This window comes from Artibeus jamaicensis, unplaced genomic scaffold, assembly GCF_021234435.1.
Source record: "Artibeus jamaicensis isolate MK-2021 breed Jamaican fruit bat unplaced genomic scaffold, CSHL_Jam_final contig_851, whole genome shotgun sequence".
NCBI lineage: Eukaryota > Metazoa > Chordata > Mammalia > Chiroptera > Phyllostomidae > Artibeus > Artibeus jamaicensis.
The window spans coordinates 10,266,954-10,285,235 of NW_026521986.1; the positions used below are offsets into that span (position 1 = coordinate 10,266,954).

The following is an 18,282-nucleotide window of genomic DNA, read 5'->3' on the forward strand; positions in this document are numbered from 1 at the left end:
GGAGATATCACAATCTGTTTATCTATTAACCAGTCAACAAACATTTGTCACCAGTTTGAGGCTGGAAATACGCTGCTGTGAAGATTTCTAAACATGCCTTTAGGTGGATATGTTTGGTTTTTTTTTTTTTTTTGAATGATTCTCAGGAGTGGAATTTCTGGGTTGAACGATATGTTTATGTTTAAGTTTTTAAAGTAAGCCACTCTTTTTCAAGGTGGTTACCTTCCCAGCAGCAATGAACATGAGTTTCAGTTCTCCACATCCACACCAACAGTCAGTATCGTCAATTGAAAAAATTTTAGCCATTCTAGTAGGTGTGTCGTGGCATCTCAGTGTGGTTCTAATTTGTGTTCTAATAGCTAATGACTTGGAGCATCTTTTCATGTATTATATTTAGTACCCTTCTTTGGTGAAAGGTCTGTTAAAATGTTTTTCCCGTTTTAAAATGAGGTTGTTCATCCTCTTATTGAGTTGTAAGATCACTTTATTTTTTAACTCAAAGACTTTGGTATAATTTAGATTTTGCAAATCCAATTTTGAAAGTAACCTGGAGGAAAAGATGTTTTAGTACTATTATTATACCTCCTTTGAAAGGCCTTTAAAGTCTTTTTCTCCTACACAGTGTCCTGAGGCTGGGCGGGGGCAGCCACACTTCTCCCAGAGGAGAAAAGTGAGGAGATCAGGTTACCAACTTATTGCATGTAATGCCTGGATCTGGAGTGTGACCCCGTTGGAGACTGGGAGGCCAAAAGCACATGTGGAAGCTTTTCTCTCTCCCCGGTGCCCAGTGTGGGGCCTGGTGTTGCCCTAATGCTTGCCAGGAGGCGGAACTGATGTGGACCTTGGACCCAGGTCTTGGACCTATTTGGCGAAGGGAGCGCTTGTTTGCCGGGTTGGAAGCCAGGTGCCCAGGTGCCCGGAGATGATGGTCAGAGGGTCCTGTTGGCTTTGGCTTGGCTTCCCATCCTTTGGGCATGCTGGATTTCACAGGTGGCTCTCCTGGCAGCAGGGTACCTTGTCTTTTCTCACTTCATAAAGGTTTCCATCTAGGGCCTCCCTGTGGCAGCACAGCTGTATCTGTTCACCCTCAGTGACCCTACCCTACCGGAAGGTTGGGTTCCCTCCCTGCATGCGGCTTCATGCTCTGTGGGCGCTGAGCCTGCATCTGAGCAATGGAGGAGGTCCTCAACCTGCACACATGCATAACTTCCCAGGGGGGAGGGGCCGGAAGCCCTTTTTCCTCTCCCCCAGCAGCAGACGGTATTTCCGACTGCTGGACCAGATGCACAGTTCCAGGCACTCATCTGGATGATGGGAGGAACAAACAGAATGTGTTCTGTTGTCTTCCTCCAGAGAGAAACAGCTCTTGGAATAAGATTGAATTTAATTTTCAATTTTAATTGAATATTAAAATCTTACATAAGCCATTTTCCACTTGGGTTCTCACCCAGGGTTGTCCCTCTGGCAATGCCTGATTTCTCACTTTCCCTTCATCACCCTTAAGACTCCCCTCCACGCTGTGCAGAGGGGCTGAGCACACGGTGCTGGGCTGCTTAGACCCCAAACTCTGCATCCAACAGGAGCAACCAAATGGGTATTGCAGCTGCCAAAAGACTTCATTCAGTGGCTCCTTGAATTCAATGGAAAGAGGTCAAGGAAAGTGATGCTATTAGAAAATGACATTGTGTGGCTCTGCTCCATGTTTATCTTCCCTCAGTGACTTCCAGACCAAACCTACCCAGTTTGGCGTCAAAGGTGTCTATTCCAGACTCCACTTTGAGGCAAATAAGGTATCCAGCATGGTTAGTTACTCTTCTCTTCCTGCTACATCTTATCCCTTGGGATGATTGTCCAGTAGTTCAGGATCGCCTTGGCCCCTGTGGGAGTTTGGTCTTGATGTCAGAAAATATTAGCAGGGTCAGGTGTCACACGACTGTCAGTGTGCTGACCTCAGCCTCCAGCAAGGGTTAGCATCCACAGAGCTCTCCCATCTTAAGAGCTCAAGGGTTGGGTGTTGGTGTCAGAAAGGGATCAGGACGCCACGTTCTTTTTTGCTCTCTCAAGAAGACGCAGGGAAGTCAGCCAAAGGTTCTGGGAGCTCCAAGTGGTGCACGGTTGTTATTATTGATGATCTGACTGGCTTTGCACAGAATGTCTGAGAACTTGCATTCTCCATAAATAGCTGATACTTGGAGATTAAAGTGTTCAGTTCTAAAAGACTGCTGGAGGTCTTGGGAAGAGAGAGATGGTGGAATCCTAAAAATGTCTGAGACAACAGGGCCCTCCTTCTCTCCCCACACTGAAGGAGGAAACTGAGAATTCTTTAAACTGTGCCTTCCCGCTGGGGGCAGAGCTACCTGCTCCCAGCTTTCACCAAGGAGGCAAACATCAGTTGTAGGGGTGGGAAGCATGCCCTGGTTACATATAAAGCACAGATATACACACAGTACACACAGGATACATAAAGGGTATCTGTCTTATTGGGAAGAAAAATGGAGATTAGGAGAAAAATGTCTGAAAATGCTTCTTAGGTAGGCAATAATGAAAATAAAGTAGAAAAAGACTGCTGTAAACTAAAGTTTTACTTTGATGAAAGTAACTGAGTCCTGGAAGGTGAAGAGAGCACACACTCACTCCTGACCTGCCGAGGTTCTTGCGGTGCAGAGGGAGCTGCCGGTGCCACAAGGACGAGGAGTATTAGTGCTTTGTTAGGACCACGAACGCCCTGTATCTGTCATCCGTGTTAGATTTTGAAGGCAAACCCAGGGTGCAGTCTCCTAGGTCCCCTCTCATGTCGTGTGCCCTCCCCTCTCACAGGGAAGTGGGGTACACACGGTGTCCCAGGGTACCCAATCTCTTTGGTTCAGCATGCTGGAGAGAGAATGGTCCTTCCTGCCTTCTCTGCTTTTTAATTTTTGTTTATTTACTCATTTTAATTTTTCCATTACAGTTGACATGCAACATTATATCTGTTCTGGATTTAGAACATAGTGTGTAGACATTGATATAACTTGCAAAGTGATTGCTCTGATCAGCCTACTTCCCACCTGACACCATACACAGCATTACTGACTGACTTCCCCATGGAGGGGTAGCTGGAAGTCTGGGAGGGAATAGCACCACAGTCTCTTGTTTTCCTTAAGCTCTTTAATGAGGACCCCTGAAAGGTACTGGGCTGTTACTGTTCACAAGAGGGCAGGAGGAAACTGGGGACAGCAGAATTCCATGCTACAGTGTGTGATGTCCTCATCACGCGTGGCCCAGATTCAGGGCTGCTGGGGAAGACAGCATCCCAGCTTTCCTGTGGGGAGGACCAAGGAACTCAGATCCGTGGGGAAGGGTCCTCCAAAGCCATCACAGCCTCAGACCCTCTGTCCCTCCCTTGAGCGGGCAAGCACACACCTGGGTTTGTCTTCCTGCTGGTGTCTCTCTGTGGCTCTCTCTTCCTTCTCGTTCTCTTCCTCTTTCTCTTCTTCCTCCTCGGTCTCTTCATTGGGACTTGGCCGGGCCATGTGCAAACCCAAACCATTCAACAGTGCTGGAGAGTAGATAGTATTTACCTCAATAATGGTAGTCTCTTTTCGCTTCTTTTTAACCCTCAACTCAGATGACGGATCTAAGCCGACACCCACGATGGAGACGCAGCCGGTGTTCGACGGGGACGGTAAGCTCTGGTGTCCCTTCCGACTCACTCTCCCCCGCCCGGGGTTCAGATTTGGGAGAGGTAGGACTTTCCTTCGGATGTTTATTTAAGCTTTATTAGTATTATTTTCTCCTTTTAAATTTTAATTTCTTCCAGTTTAAGCTGGGTTGTTTTAACCTTTTAAAAAATGCAAACCCTCCCAGGAACTGGTATACTCTCCACTTCTGGAAAGGCCCTCTGTCCTTGCCAGGCTTCCTGCCGGGCTGCGGCCGTCCAGCAATAACACGGCCTGGGCTCAGGAGCCACGGCCGAGAGAGACGGTCAGGCTGGCATCGTCCCTCCGGTAAAGGAGCCAGCACGTAGACGGGGCTGCTCTGTGCCTGGCTTATGGGCTAGGCCTCTGGAGGACAATGGAGAAATAGACAAGATAAAGCCCTTACTCTAAAGACAGCAGCAACCCCTGGAGAGCTTTATGTGTAAAATTATATGGTCACAGTTGTTATTGTTGTAGAAATTGATGGAAGAAAGAGATCGCCATCGTCTCAGGAGGGAGAATTAGGGCATTCCTGGCAGGGGGACTGGCACTGGTTGTAGGGGGCACGGATATTGTGGGGATGGGCAGGGGTAGTAAGGAGAGTAGCAGGAAAGAGACAGGTTAGTGGAACTGGTTTGGGTAAGTCATAGGGACCTTGAGAGTTGAGTTAAGACATCTGGGAAAGGAGGCATTCTAGGTGAGGAGAAGTAGGGGTGGCTGGTGGCAAAATAGAGACTGGATACCCCTGGGGGATCAGGAATGTTCAGGAGAAGTTTGGGGTACAGAAGGCTGGCCTCAGTTTGAGTTTGAGGTGCTCAGGGCCTGTGTTCTTCAGGGTGCTTTGCTAAGTACTCCAGGCTCCCATGAGGAGGAGCAGGAAACTTGGCACAGTGCCAAGTCTGAAAACCAGGTTCAGGCCTTATTGTAATATATAACACCTTTTCAGCAGCTTTTAGCCAAGGGTATCCAGCTGATCATGAGACTAGACAGTGACACAAAGGGATAAAAAGAAATCATGCCACTATTTGGTACTGTAGCCAGACAGTCCCTAGCACAGTCTCAGCTGTATGTAGAGAAATTGAAATGTGAGCTTTCCTTTGTAACTGATCATTTAGTGGGACATAGTGTGCTCATGCCTAGAAGTCCACATGCTTCTGTGATCCACAAAGGTCCTTTGTCTTTGGAAAGTCTGGGATACTTGGTGGGGAAAGGAGTTAGGTGGGGAATGGAGACCACACTAGCTTAGGAGACCTCCCCAACACCCCCACTGAAGATCTCGTCACTCTACAGTATGTTTGGGCTCATCCTGGATTCCCATACCACCTGTCCACTGGGGGATCCAAGCTTTGGGGGGCCTAGGAGCACCCCAGTGCTCTTTGAGTGGAGGTCGGCCTCTGGTCAATGAGAAACCGTTGGGGAGAGCATTGAAGCGCACATCAGAGGCCTTATTCTCTTTCCCACATGCAGCCAAGTCTCAGCACCTAAAATCTGTTGTGGCCCAACTGTTTCCTCCAAAATGGTCTTTGTGGTTTGTTTGGCATTCGTTTGTTGATTCATCCCCTTTAAATTCTTCCAGGGAAGCAGCTGAGAGAGACTTGGCTTGGCCCATGTTCCTCACCTCCTGGGATAATATTTTTATTCCTGGATGGAGTGGCTCAGTGCTTCTGGACTCTGACCACTCTCCCTCCCAGAATCAGAGACCCTGCTTAGCTCCTATAAACTGATAGGGAGAGGACCTTCCATTGCGAGGGAGGGAGAGGTTTGGGGGCCAAGTGGCGACGAGGCAGATAGTCAAGCCTCGATGCCTCAGGCTTTTAAAAAGCCATTAAAGAGTGTGAGGGTTACACTCCAACGTATGTGCTCTCTGTGCTGACATTATATTCCCACTCTCTCTCTTTTTCCAGAAATCACAGCTCCCACTCTATGGATTAAGCACTTGGTAATCAAGGACTCCAAACTGAACAACACCAATGTAAGAAATTCAGGTAAGTAACCTGCCTTGGATTATGGACTTACCTGATCATGGTCGCCCATGGTTACCCCCTGACTACGTACAGTGTGGGCTTGTACAAGTTTTTAAACCTGTCTGGTCTCCAGTTTCTATAGCTGTAGAATGAGATTAAATGAGTTAATCCCTTCCAACTTAGTTGTCTTGAATTATTCTTTTAGGGATCATCTTTCATGAGTAGTTGACACTTTCAGCTAAAAAAAAAACCTTTGGGGTCTATTTTAGTAGTTTTAACTGAAACTCTATATTTGTAAGGGTGGTTGCACATAGAACAGTTGGTCTTCAACCCTCAAGAGCCATGGTTATATGTGTTTTTAAGGTTCTAAATAGATGCTCAATGTCACCTTTTCTAGTCAGATCTTTTGAGGATCTTGTAAGTGGTCAGGTTTTGGTACTGGCTGAACCCCTTGTAGAAAGGTGATAATTTTTGAAGAATGGTTAGATTGGGAGAGTTCATTTACCATCAGTGAAGACCAAAGTCAATACAATTTACTTACCATCAATAAAGACCAGATGTTCGCCAACAGAAAATGTATTAATAGACTCAACCTATAGCTCTATTAGGGAGAAATTGTTCTTCTTTCTGCCTAAGGCTTTATTGTGAGAAATGTGACCAAGCATAATTTGTGCCTAGTAGTTGAATTCAGCCACATCATCTTTCCCTTGTGGATAGCAAGGATTAGAAACAAACGGTACACCCCTTTCAAGTGGCAGACAGAGTTTAACATGGCCAGTAATTCACAGGTGTGTTGTCCTTGGCCCTTTAGCTCTGTCCCAAAAGTGGTAGGTAGTGTGAGGACTACCATGCATGGAGTGAGTTAGACTATAAGGTGAACCTGTGAAGCATCGGTTGATACCTCTGTTATTTGGGTGGGCCAGTACCTCAGCACATGTCTGGTTCCCTGTTTGATGAAAATTGGAGGAGGTGTGGAGTGGTGCATGGGAAGGAGACCATGTGAACTCCCCTGCATCAGATTCTTTGATAAAATGGAGCTGTGGTTAAAGCCCAGGCTTTGGAATCGGTGAAATCTGGGTTCACTTTTTGGCTCCAATGCTTAGTGAGTGACCCAGCCAAGTCAAATAATCCCCCTGAGCCTTAGTTCTCATCTGGGATCATGATCACTCTCTCAAAGGACTATGGTTAAAGGTTAATTGAGTTCATGTCTGTATAATACTTAACTGATGCCTGACTAAGTGATAAATAGTAAGCACATGATGAATTTTAAGTACATGTATTTGTTATTATCATCATTATTGGTAGGAAAAAATGGGGAGATTAACAATGATGCCTGTAGTGAGAATTGTTCAATCAGGAGAGAATTTGTAATTGTCACCTGAGGCAAAAGCATCTATTAGGCAGCTTCTACAATACTTAATCTTCTCCACTTCCCCCAGGCAAATATCATAAGTCAAAGAGAAATGGTTTTGGTGCTTGTGGTGCCTGGAAGTGACATCTGCAAGTGGTCTCCCCAGCCCCTGAGCCTCCTGCAGATCTGCAAAGCCCAATACAAGGTTTACTTCTGTGACTAAGTGGTCAATATGGAGGTGCGCTGTCTCTGAAATTGTACAGCACCTCTTGCCTGGAACACTCATGTGACATTTAGCAATTGCTTCCGGCTTCATTTTTATTCACAAGTGGTAAATTTTTCTTCCTGGATTAGAAACTCGGTGAGGACAAGGGCTTCACTAGCCATCTGTCCACTCTAGACTCTAGCCCTGGGGAAGGATGGAGGAGGAGAAATCATCATCCTTGGTAAAATCAGAATCATGGCTGCCATCACAGCTCATCCAAGTCAGGTCCTGTAGAACTCCACATGTACCACCTCCTCTGAGCTTTACTGTCCCCATCTTACAGACGAAGAGTCAGTGGCACAGGAGAGGCACTAACTTGTCCTGAGTCACAGCTGTCAATTGGTGGGGCTGGAGAAAACCACAGATCCTTGGGGACAGAGTGCTGGTCTTTCTGAGTTGCAGCCTCTGCACATGGTACCGTGGCAGTATCCCGTTAGCTGACTCTGTTGCTTCCACTCAGTTCTGCTTTCCATTCCTACTGCTGTATAGTTTCCAGTTGGATGAGTATGAGGTCACACTGAGAAATGACTTCTGGGAAGGTATAAGCACCTTCTTTTGTTAGAGTGACCCAGCCATGTTTCATTTTGCCGGGTTGGCCTCAGTTCTGTCTGTGAGGTTAGTGTAAAGCACAGAGTGTTGGGAGAGATATCAAAGCTATAGCTACTCTTGATGAAGTATTTTTATGTATAGTGCTAACCACTTTTCCAATGATTGCCCTTGGTCTGAGGAGAAGTCAGATACACTTTAAGGATAGCTCGTGTCTGGGCAGCCGGCTCTGGCATGGACCAGAGCTTCTGGGTCCAGCCTCTGAGACAGTTTCCCAGTAGAGTTTGTCGAGAAATTCTGGGACTCAGAGCCGACCTGGTGAGAGCTCTTCTTCTCACTCTCTGTCTCAGAGGCAGAGAGGCCATCTCAGTTTCTTTTACGTCCCAAACGTCCTTCTTTCACGTCCCAAACGTCCTTCTTTCACACTCAGACCCAGTGACGCCAGGTTTGTTTTCTGGCTTGGGGACTGTTGACGTTGGAGAGGTTCCACTGGGCAGCTGAAGTTTTGCAACAACATGACACGGATGCCTGCAGGCTGATCCTGTCTCCTTCGCTGCTCCTGGAGGTTTTGGTCCTTGTTTTTAAGGCTTTGTCATGTGTTCACCATGGTCACTGTTGCCTTTTGAGTACTTGGTAGGTTCAGCGTTGGCAGGTTTGCCTCATTGGACTTTTCTCTGATTATAGACCAGGAGTTCTTTAGGAAGCCCACGTACCTGGCCGCCTAACACCTAGAACTTCATAGTGGGCATCTTCCATGCGTGAGTGTCAGCCAGAGACTCTGTTCTGCTTTTGAGACAGTATGAACTCTTGCTGAGTTTTTTTGTGTCAGGGGTTAGCTACCAAGGGATTTCTTAATATAGCTAGAATTTAAACAATATTTAAAAGTCACTTACATTTTATAGAAGAGAGTGGAGAGATTAAAGAAATGACAAAAACTAGGCTTCACCTCATTCTTCATCCGATATCCCACTGCTTCTAATTTTACTATTCGTGGACACTGGCCTTTGGCTGTGATTTGTAAGTCTTTTCTTTCTTCTCCCTCTCCTTTTGTATGACAAAGTCTGTTCTCTTCTCTGGGAAAGTACTCTCTCTCAGGAAGCATGGTCCTGCGAGCCAGAACCCTTCCCTAAAGCAGTACCAAAATCCCCTTAAGGCACAGGGGCCTCTTCCCCTGGTCCCAGACCCAGGGGCTGACTCCTGCAGCCTCAGGTGGTGTCATTTAATTTCTCTTTCTCCTTCTCCAACTCGTTCTCTCCTTTATCTCCATCTTTTCTAGTTAACTTCTTTAATGATCTACTCTGGGACCTCAAGAAGGCCTTGAAAGCTAGCCCTCTGGGTTAAATCGAGAGAGACCATGTCTTTCCTTGCTGCCTCTTTGCCCAGCAAAACTGTGCAGCAGCTTTTGGTGACTATCCATAGACACAGCCATCAATGGGGATGCAGGTAGAAATGCATTTCTTATATGTTCTGCCTGAAAAATGGCCCCCCTCTCTCTTCGTACGTTAGTGTGTTTGCCTAACTCCCCACCCATGGCAGAGCACAGCTGTCTGCGGCATCCTGCCCTATTCTGCCTGTATTAAGAGCACAGCTCCTCCGGGCCTGCTTTGGGCCCCTTTGACTGCATTTGGATCGTTTATCCTTCAGCCAGGAAGTGCCTGCCTGGAGAACCACTGCTATGATTGGGCTTGGGGGTCACTGAGGCAACGACACCTCCTGGCTGATTCCCCTACCCCCAAACCAGTACTCTCAGCCTGCCCAGAAACCGCGGAGTGATGTAATGACCTGAGGCCTGGAAAAATAAACAGCTCTCAGGGAAACCAGAGGTAGCCATAAGCAAATACCCCACAGCCACCTGGAGCTTCACACATGGTGTGACTGGGAGGAAGAATGAGTAATCCACTAACGTTAGCAGCCGAGGATGGGTCTGGACTTGTGTGCATTTACAATGTCTATGTAAAAACAGACCCTTGATGTTCTATAACTGGCCTTTTGGAGGTCTGCCCATCTATCTTATGCAGGTGTTTCGGTCAGTAACGGTCAGTAGAATAGAGCTGGGGACGAGCGATCATCTGTACGGCTTTCTCTGTGGCAACAAAGGCCTTTCTTAAGTTTGCTCTTTGCAGAGAAGAGCCATAAACATGTTTGGAAGCCCCAGAGAGCCTGGCCCCCCGTCCATTTTTACCTTATTTTAAAACTAGCTTTTCTGGCTGCCTTGGGCCTTCGACCCCAACGTGTTTACTTGGAACACAGAGGTGAGGTGGTGTGGGCTGTGGGGGTATAATCCAGCCCCTGGAACACACTCAGCCGGCAAAGGTTTTGTTTTTCCTGTAGGTGAGTTTGTTCCCTTTTTAGGGTTGATAGCAAAACCATGTGTCCCTGTGTTTTTCTTTTGGCCTCTGTTGATAAAAAACGGAAGTCAAAGGTCCTGCCTGCCAAGGTATTGTAATTGATTCCTTCCAATTTGCTAGAAATCAGTTCTGGTCTCTGCTTTGATCTGAGGGTCCTCATCCTATGTTTATTTGTAGAATGGCTTGGGAAGTAGGCAGGGTATAGATTTCATAAACACACTCGCACATGTGGCATTAGTGTTTCGGGGGGATGAAGAGTGAAGTGATGGTACTTTATTTTGACAAATTAAAAAAAAATCTCTCTCCCATCTTCTCCCTTGGCCTTTGCTCCCTGCTTCCTTCTGGCCTGAATTTTTATCTACTAGCTCGTGTCCTTAAAAGACAGTTTTTCAAGTCAAGGTCAACGAGTTACTGAGGAAAAACTAGAAAGAAGACAGCTTGCCACTTCTCATTGCAAAACCACCGTGAAGCATTTCATTTTCTCTTTGGTGGAAGGGTCATCTGGGCTCACTCAATGGCGTGAGTCAGTAGGGGCAGAGCCTTTTCTAAAATCTGAGGGGATGTGAGTCAGTGATGCTTTGGGGGAAAAGTTCTTTTTTAAGGTGCTTGTAGGCTATATTGAGACAATCCATCCTAGAAGAAATATCTTTGGTGGAATTTATCTTGTTTTCTTTCACTCCTCAGTTTCTGTCTGTGTGGGAAGGAGAGGTCACAGTGGTGCACCATGCATGGCCATTTGAGGTTCCTCAGAGAGAAATCCTTTAAGCAGGCTGGTTGATTTGCCATTTCCCCTTACCCCTCCTCACCTGTAACGCTCAGCCCAGCCACAAGCCTGGTGGACAGAGCCCACTGCAGATGCCCTGGGAGAAGAGCTCTCAGCCAGCGCCGGCATGTGGGATGGGCTGAGTTAATTTTGTCCTACAGAAGGGACCGCAGAGCCATCGCAGGCTGGGCCCCTCAGCAAGAGCATGAAGGGCAGTCCAAGGAGCAAAGGAGAACCTGAAGGCCCTCAGCAGCCTGGCCCTGCAGTCAGGCCCTCTCTGATGCTTGGAGGCCCCTGCACTGTGGGGATCACGCCTGACACTGTCTAATTGGAAGACCGTGGGCCACCAGAGTGGTCTCATCTATCACCACTGCATCATTTTAAATAAGGAAAAGGAGCTCAGACTAATTAAGGGCCTTGTTCAGGGTCACAGGCCCATCAACAGCTATTATGTGTCACATCCTCTACATGGTGCTAAGGGGCCCACGGAAGAAGGACAAGGCCCATCTCAGGAAGTAGCTGAGCGCTGGTCAGTGGTGTGACTAAGGGAGGGCGCAGTTCCGCCACTGTGGGGGAATTATTTTACCACAGGCGTTGTTTTGAGTTGCTGGCATGGTGATCATAAAAAGAGGACTGGTTCTCAGTTATATTATTTTTCGAGTTTACCTACAGTGTGTCCCTTTGTTGCCCGCCCCTGGAACAGGCTGTTCCCACTGCCTGCCTGTGGTCAGCCCCTGCAGTCTTGTTAGGGAGACTGGTCATTCACAGGGATGGGTCCGGAAGTCTGGGTTTATTCCACATTTGCTGAGGACACTGCTCCTTGGACCAGCTAATAATCTACCATTTATCAACTTACTTTGGTGCCAGGTTAAGTGCTTTACACACACTACTGCATTTAATCCTCACAATGACCCAGGGAGGCGTGTGCTATTGTTACTCGGCTTATTCAGGTAAGAAGCCAGGGATTTAGAGAGCTAAGTAAACTGCCCAAGGTCACAGAGCTAACAAGTGGCAGAGACTGATTTATCTGACCCCAAAGCCCACGTCTGGGCCACCGTGCTGTGCTGCCTTTGTTACAGCTGTTGGAATAAGGTTCACTCAACCTTCCATGGGCAGGCCCTGGGTGGCATGTGCGGGACCAGGGGAATAGGCACTTACTCTTGCTTTCAGCCTTGCAAGGAAGCCAGATAACCACACCTACCCCCATTCTGTTCCTGGAACCTCTTCCCTCTGTCTGCCCTGAGCTCCCTCTGGCACTTGGAAACAGCCTTCCTGATGAGCTTTCATAACACTCTCTCCTCTTTTGGGCTGGAGCTGAAGAAATCTCTACTCTCAGCCACTTAGTTCATCAGAAGTGTGGCCCCTCCTCTAGGGAAGTGGTCCAAGATTCCGTTGTAGGTTAAGATTGGGGGATGATGTTATCTTTTGTACTGCATTTAGCTGCCTACTTTTTGGGGGAAAGGGCTTTCAGAGTAAATGAGATAGGGAGAACTTATTTCCATGGAAGAGGTAACTGTTTTAAATGTGTGCATACTTTATTTCTACTCTCTCCGCCCCACCACTCCGTCTCCAACCTGAGCAGGATTTCAGGGGTTGGCTTTGTTCTCTGTTGGTGCATCTGCTCCTTCCCGGCCCTGGCAGGGCCTCTGCGGTGGGCCTCTCCTTTTCTAGGCCTACGTCTGCCCTCTCTTCCAAAGGGAGCCCTGGGCAGTGTTTCTATGGGTTTCCCTTCTCTCTGTGGGCTTCTTGGAGTCCCTAGATGACTCTGAGACTCAGGAACTGGCAATGGCTCTGTGTTGGGTGTGATAGAAAGCCCATGGTGGAAGGGCAGAACCAGCTCAGCAAGTGGTGCCTGGAAAAATGGTCCCTTGGGGCCACTTAGCCCCTCCTTTGAAAAAGTGCAAAGTCCACAAGTAAGAAAAATAACTTCTTCACAGAGTTGGCTTGAAACCTTAAGGGCTAAAACGCTGTGTGGCTAAGTAAACAAAAGGCCCTGCTCAGTGATGTACCATAATCCCTCCCAGAGACTGTGGTCTCCAGGAGCATCTGTTTCTCCGGAGATCACATCTGTAGGATTTGGGCGGGTCCTTCAAGAACAGGAGTCGGTGCCTTCAAAGTGGTCCTACCCTCCTTTGTCTGCTCTCCCTTCCTCCGCCGCCCCTCCACACCACCCCAACAGCACAGCCACAAGCCAACCCAGGGAATCCCAAAGCAGGAGACACATGGGTTCTTATACCTCTGGAATTTCATGTTGTGATTTAGGGAAGGTGGTTTTTAACACACTATTTCTCATTTTGGGTTATCATTCAGCATTTCATGCACTTTTGATGAGGCTAAGTGGGTGTGAGGTATTTGAAGGGGTTTCAGGGTAATCGTAGGCAAAACAATGCTAGTGTTTTTCTGAATATTCTTGGCCCAGAGGGACGATTTCTTTTGCAATGAAACATAAATAAGCTCTCTCATTTTTCAAGTGGGTAACCTTTTATTGATTTTTTTTTCCTTAAGAAAATTCAGAACTCGATAGCCTGAGAGTTGAGTGTATTATTTCCCAGGATGAGTCAAAGGGACAGATATTCTGTTTGCAGCCTCTGTGGTCTCATCCCTGCTGTTTGGCAGTTACTCAGCACTGGGTGGTCCCATCTCTGAAGGGTCAGGCTAGCACAGAATTCTGTGGCTGGGAAGGGCCTAGCAGGATTGAAGCAATGGAGGGGTTCTTTAATTAAATACTCTGTGTGGATCCTTTAACCCCCAGAGTCCATCGTTCTCTTATGAATAAGGAGCTGGGGACCAAGGATGGGTGTGGTAAAGGATCAGCGAGGGTGTGACAGGGTCCTGCTCTCAGGAGCTCAAGTACCTGCTCTCAGGTACTTGACTGTACCTTGGTACTTGGTACTAGTCAAGTGACAGTACCAAGGGTAAGGCAGGCATAAGGGGATAACCTTAGTCTCAGAGCAGGAAGACTTCTCTAGGGGTTAGGGTGCTCAGGGATGGAGGGAGGGTGGAATGAGGGTAGGTTAAGATCCTGTGGCCAATTCTTTCTTCTTGCTACATTTGACAAAATTTTTCTGACCTCTCCAGAGCCCGACATGGCGCCAGCACACACACAGTACCAGCCTGTGTGAGAGCTGGGTCCACAGAGGCCCCTGACCTCCACTGCGTGCTCCTGTGGGTCCTACTTTCTGTGTTTCTCAGGATCCTGAGTTAGGTCTGAGACTTAGAAACGCCCTTCTCTCTGGAAAGACTGCATTGCTCATGGAGGCATTTTCCCAATACTATGGCCCATGATTCTCCTTGGTCCTTCTGGTGATGGTTTTGTATCAGATTTGGCTTTTTTTTCTTCTCTCACTTTGTGCATCAGCTTGGCTAGGCCACAACACCGAATTTGGTCAAATATGACTCCAGGTGTGGCTATGAAGGTGTTTTTTAGATACGATCAACATTTAAAATCAGTTAAGTAAAGCAGGTGACCCTTTGTAATGTGAGTGGGCCTCATCCAATCAGTTCAAGAGCAAAAACTGAAATTTTCTGAAGAAGGACTTCTGTCTCCAGACTCTCAAATAGAAATCTTGCCCGAGCTTCCAGATTTCAGACTTGAGCCAATTCCTTAAAAATCAACCAACCAATCAATCAATCTCTTTGCATATATATGATAAATATATATCTTTCACTAGTTCTGTTTCTCTAGAGAACCCGAACTGCTGCTGACCTTCTCCGACTACTGCCTTCTCTCTCCACTCATCTCTGTTTTTAAAAAATATATATAATCTTTATTATATTTTTTTCTCCACTCATCTCTTCACTGCCTACATCACCACGAGGTTCCCCTGCTATGTCCAGAGTTCACTACGTGCCTGGATTACCTGTACCTGTTGACTCAGGTGTGGGGTTACTCAGCACCTTGGCTTTGCTATCTGCTAAATCCTTCAGCAGCTCCTCCTCTGGAGGGAAGGAACGATAAGCCCAAGGACCTGAAACTAGAATCTTCTAACATTTGTTTGTTGGCCATTTTGTTTTGAAAAAGTAAAGAAGAAACAAAGGAAGAGATGATAAAGGCAAAAAGGTTCCCAGAACAAAAGGATAAACTCTGGGCTAAAATCAAGGTTGGGAATTAGCTGAGGATTTAGGCCCTCCACACTCCCCTTGGCTGCTAATTACCATGAGTAACTGAGAGGTTTGGAGGCCTGGGCTTGCTGGAGCAGACAGTGCTGTTCTCCATGCTTGTCCTGTCCTGGCTGGCCACATGAGAACTTGTGCCCTGGGCCTGTAGACAGGGTTTATGTTCGAGCAGTTCAGCCCAGTCTTTCTCTTTGCTGTCCCCCTCCCTGCCCACTCCCACCCTGCTTCAGCCCTGCTTTGCTCTCGTGCTCTAATTGCTGATACAGAGGCAGGCATGTTTTCTGGTGGCTGGGGTGGAACCGTGTTCCCATTTCTCCCACAAGATGCTTTTCTGTTGTATTTCTTCCTTTACACAGCCAAAGATTTGTGAGTGAGATTTAAACTGCCCCTTGCCAAGTGGGAGTGATCATCGGGGTTAGGGTTATAGGGGCGGGTATGCATGAGTGTGTAGGAATGTGTGGTCAGGTGCTCCCATGCTCCCTAGACTGCTCCGTTGGTTCTCTTTCCCCTGCTGTTTACGTCTTTCAAGTGTTTACATCTAGTCCTGGCCCATTCTCTTGGTTATCAGGCCAGACCTTCTAATCTTGTCATTCTTCCTGGAACTCTCCTAAGTAGAGATCAAATATTTTAGAACCATATACGTTCACTTCAGGGGAGCTCTTCCTCTGTGACCCTTGAAATAGATTCTTTGCCTTGCATTCTGGAAGGTGAATTTTTGGTATCTAGAAAAGCTTCCAGTTGGAAACTAAGATTCTTTGGGTGGGGACTCAGAAAGGTAGGGGGTGCAAATGGCTCCAAGGATGGGACTGGCTTCTGGGTCCTCAGATTCAGAATGAGTTTATGCTCCGTGTGTGTGTGTGTGTGTGTGTGTGTATGTGTGTGTGTGTGTGTGTTATGTGCCTGACAATCAGCTCTGACTCCTTGTGACCTTATGAATGAAATGTCTTGTCTTCACAGCCCTGCTCAGCTCCTGTGGACTCAAGCGTAGGTAGGGCTTCTTTAATTGAGTCGATACTCTTTTCCTGCTGCCTTCTATTGTTCCCAGCATTGTTGTCTTTTACAAGAAAAACCCTGCCATCACATGATGTGCCCAAAGCAGGACAACTTCAGTTTTGCCATTGTTCCTCCAGGGATGTTTCAGGATTAATTTGCTCTAGGACCTACCTGTTTATCTTTCTGCTGGCCCAGTGTATTCATAAAACTAAGCATATTTCTAATGAATCCATCCCCCCCCCCATCAGCCTTCTTCTCTGTCCAACTTTCTCATCTGTGCATAGCACTTGGGAACACAAGGGTGTGGATGATCTTAGCTTTGGTCTCTAATGACACGTCTTTGCTCTCGATGGTCTTTCCAAAGTCTTCCATTCATCCTTGTTACACAGTGGTTAGTATTTGCAAGACTTTGGAGAAGCATTGCAGGAACAATCAATTGATTGCTTGATTGGCTGAAAGGTCTGAGAGAGCGACAAACATACAGGTAAACTGATTAAGAGTTGAGCAGGTCTAAATTTGCCTGTTATCTATTGCTATTTAACAAACCACTATAACACTTAATGGCTTAAAGAGAAAATGATATATCCTTCTCAATGTTTCTGTGGATTGACTGGGCGGTTCCTTGATTGGTTCTACCTGAACTCACTCCTGGACTCATCCAGCAGGAGGGTCATCAGGGCTGGAATGTTCAAGATGACCTCACTCACATACCTGGCAATTGGTACTGGCTGTGGGCCGAGCCTGTTCCGTTCTCTTGTGTGTAACTTTTCATTTGCCAGTGAACTAGACTGGCTTCCTTAGGGGGTGGTCTTGAGGTGGCTCCTGAGAAAGTGAAAGTGGAAGGTTCAAGGCCTCTTAAAGCTCAGGACTGGAGGTCACACACTGTCACCTCTGCCCCTTCCACTGGGCAAAGCAAATCAGAGTCAACAGATATGGAGGGGTCTAGACAGGGATGGATCCTAGGAAGTACAATTCATAGGGACCATTTTGTAACGATCTGCCTCACCCAAGTAAAAGGAAAGTACAGGTTACAATAGAAATCAAAGCAGCCTATGTATGGCAGTTAGAGACCGTAGTACAGGGGTCAGGAGCGCAGCCTGGACTGGTGATGCAGACACCGGCCTGCAGTGTCCGCGCCATTATGGGTGAAACGAGATGTTCACATGGACTACCGAGTCAGGTGGAAGAAAAGGGACAGCATGGCTTTTCTCTCAAGGGGAACAAAAGCCGAGGCCCTTGCCATGACCAGCCTTTATTGGGTTTCTCCGCACATGATGGTCCTCATTTACTATGCACAGGTTTGCAGTTAGGTGGTTACCTTTTACAGAAGACAAAGGAGCCAATGCCACTAATCACATCACAGAAGAGGGATATTTGCAAATGAAAAGGCGAAATTGGTTGAACCAGTTATACTCATCCTTGGAAGGTTTAGTATGGATTTTAGGAAGTTACTTTGCAGTAAACGTTTGCCACAAATCCAGGTGAGGGAGTTTTTAGCAAAAAGCAAGACTCAAAGCAGCCTAGGTGCCTTGTAGGCCTGATTCCTCACGAGAGAACCTATTTGTGGGCATGGGTCCTGTGTATTTCTGAGTGGGAGCTGGGCCCACACCATGCAGAATGGTCTCCTACAGACTGGGACCCCAGCTCTGCCACTTCCTAGTTGTATGACATTGAGAAAATCACACAGCCAGTCTGTGCTCCTGGGTCCTCTTCTGCTCAGTGAAGATGGTGATAACACCTGTCTTAGAGGCTTGTGATGAGTCAACACCAAGTTACTACAAGTGAAGTACCAGTAGTACTGGTAGTACCAGTAGTACTAAAGTACTACAAGCTTGGCACACCGTAAACACTCAGATAGATGTTAATCATTACTATTAATTTTACTCTTCTATAATGGCAGAGGAGGGACAAATTTGCCTTTAAGTTTTTCAGGTCTGAGGCAGAGGAAAAAATACTTGGGTAGAAGCTTTGTAGTGTGCTTAAGCTGAGAAAAATAGTTTCAGAAGAAGCTGTGCTGTCTAGAATGAACAAGTATGTGTTTTGACACACTTGATTTTGAATGCAGCAGTTTGAGATTGCAAAGCAACTGACCTGGAAAAGTGTCACACTATAAAAATAAATATATTTTTCCATGAGAGCAAATGATTACAGGCAGGACTATCTAGGGATTAGCAAGAGAGGAGTCTGGGCTAGAACCTCAGCCCTCCTCTTTGCAGCCTGAGGGAACCTGGGGAAATTCGTGGTTCTCTCCAACACTCA

At 46.9% G+C, this 18,282-nt stretch overlaps 1 protein-coding gene across 3 annotated transcripts in view; it reads left to right on the plus strand.

Annotated features, from left to right (window-relative positions):
• SMOC1 (SPARC related modular calcium binding 1) overlaps positions 1 to 18,282 on the plus strand; it is a 136,080-nt gene that overhangs the window by 95,928 nt on the left and 21,870 nt on the right. For 2 of the 3 annotated variants that reach the window (XM_037127255.2, XM_037127264.2), the window contains exons 6-7: positions 3,575 to 3,664; positions 5,582 to 5,662. In XM_037127255.2, the coding sequence (XP_036983150.1) occupies positions 3,575 to 3,664; positions 5,582 to 5,662 (171 nt within the window). The remainder of the gene's footprint in view (positions 1 to 3,574; positions 3,665 to 5,581; positions 5,663 to 18,282) is intronic. The other variant, XM_037127270.2, reaches the window with a different exon arrangement.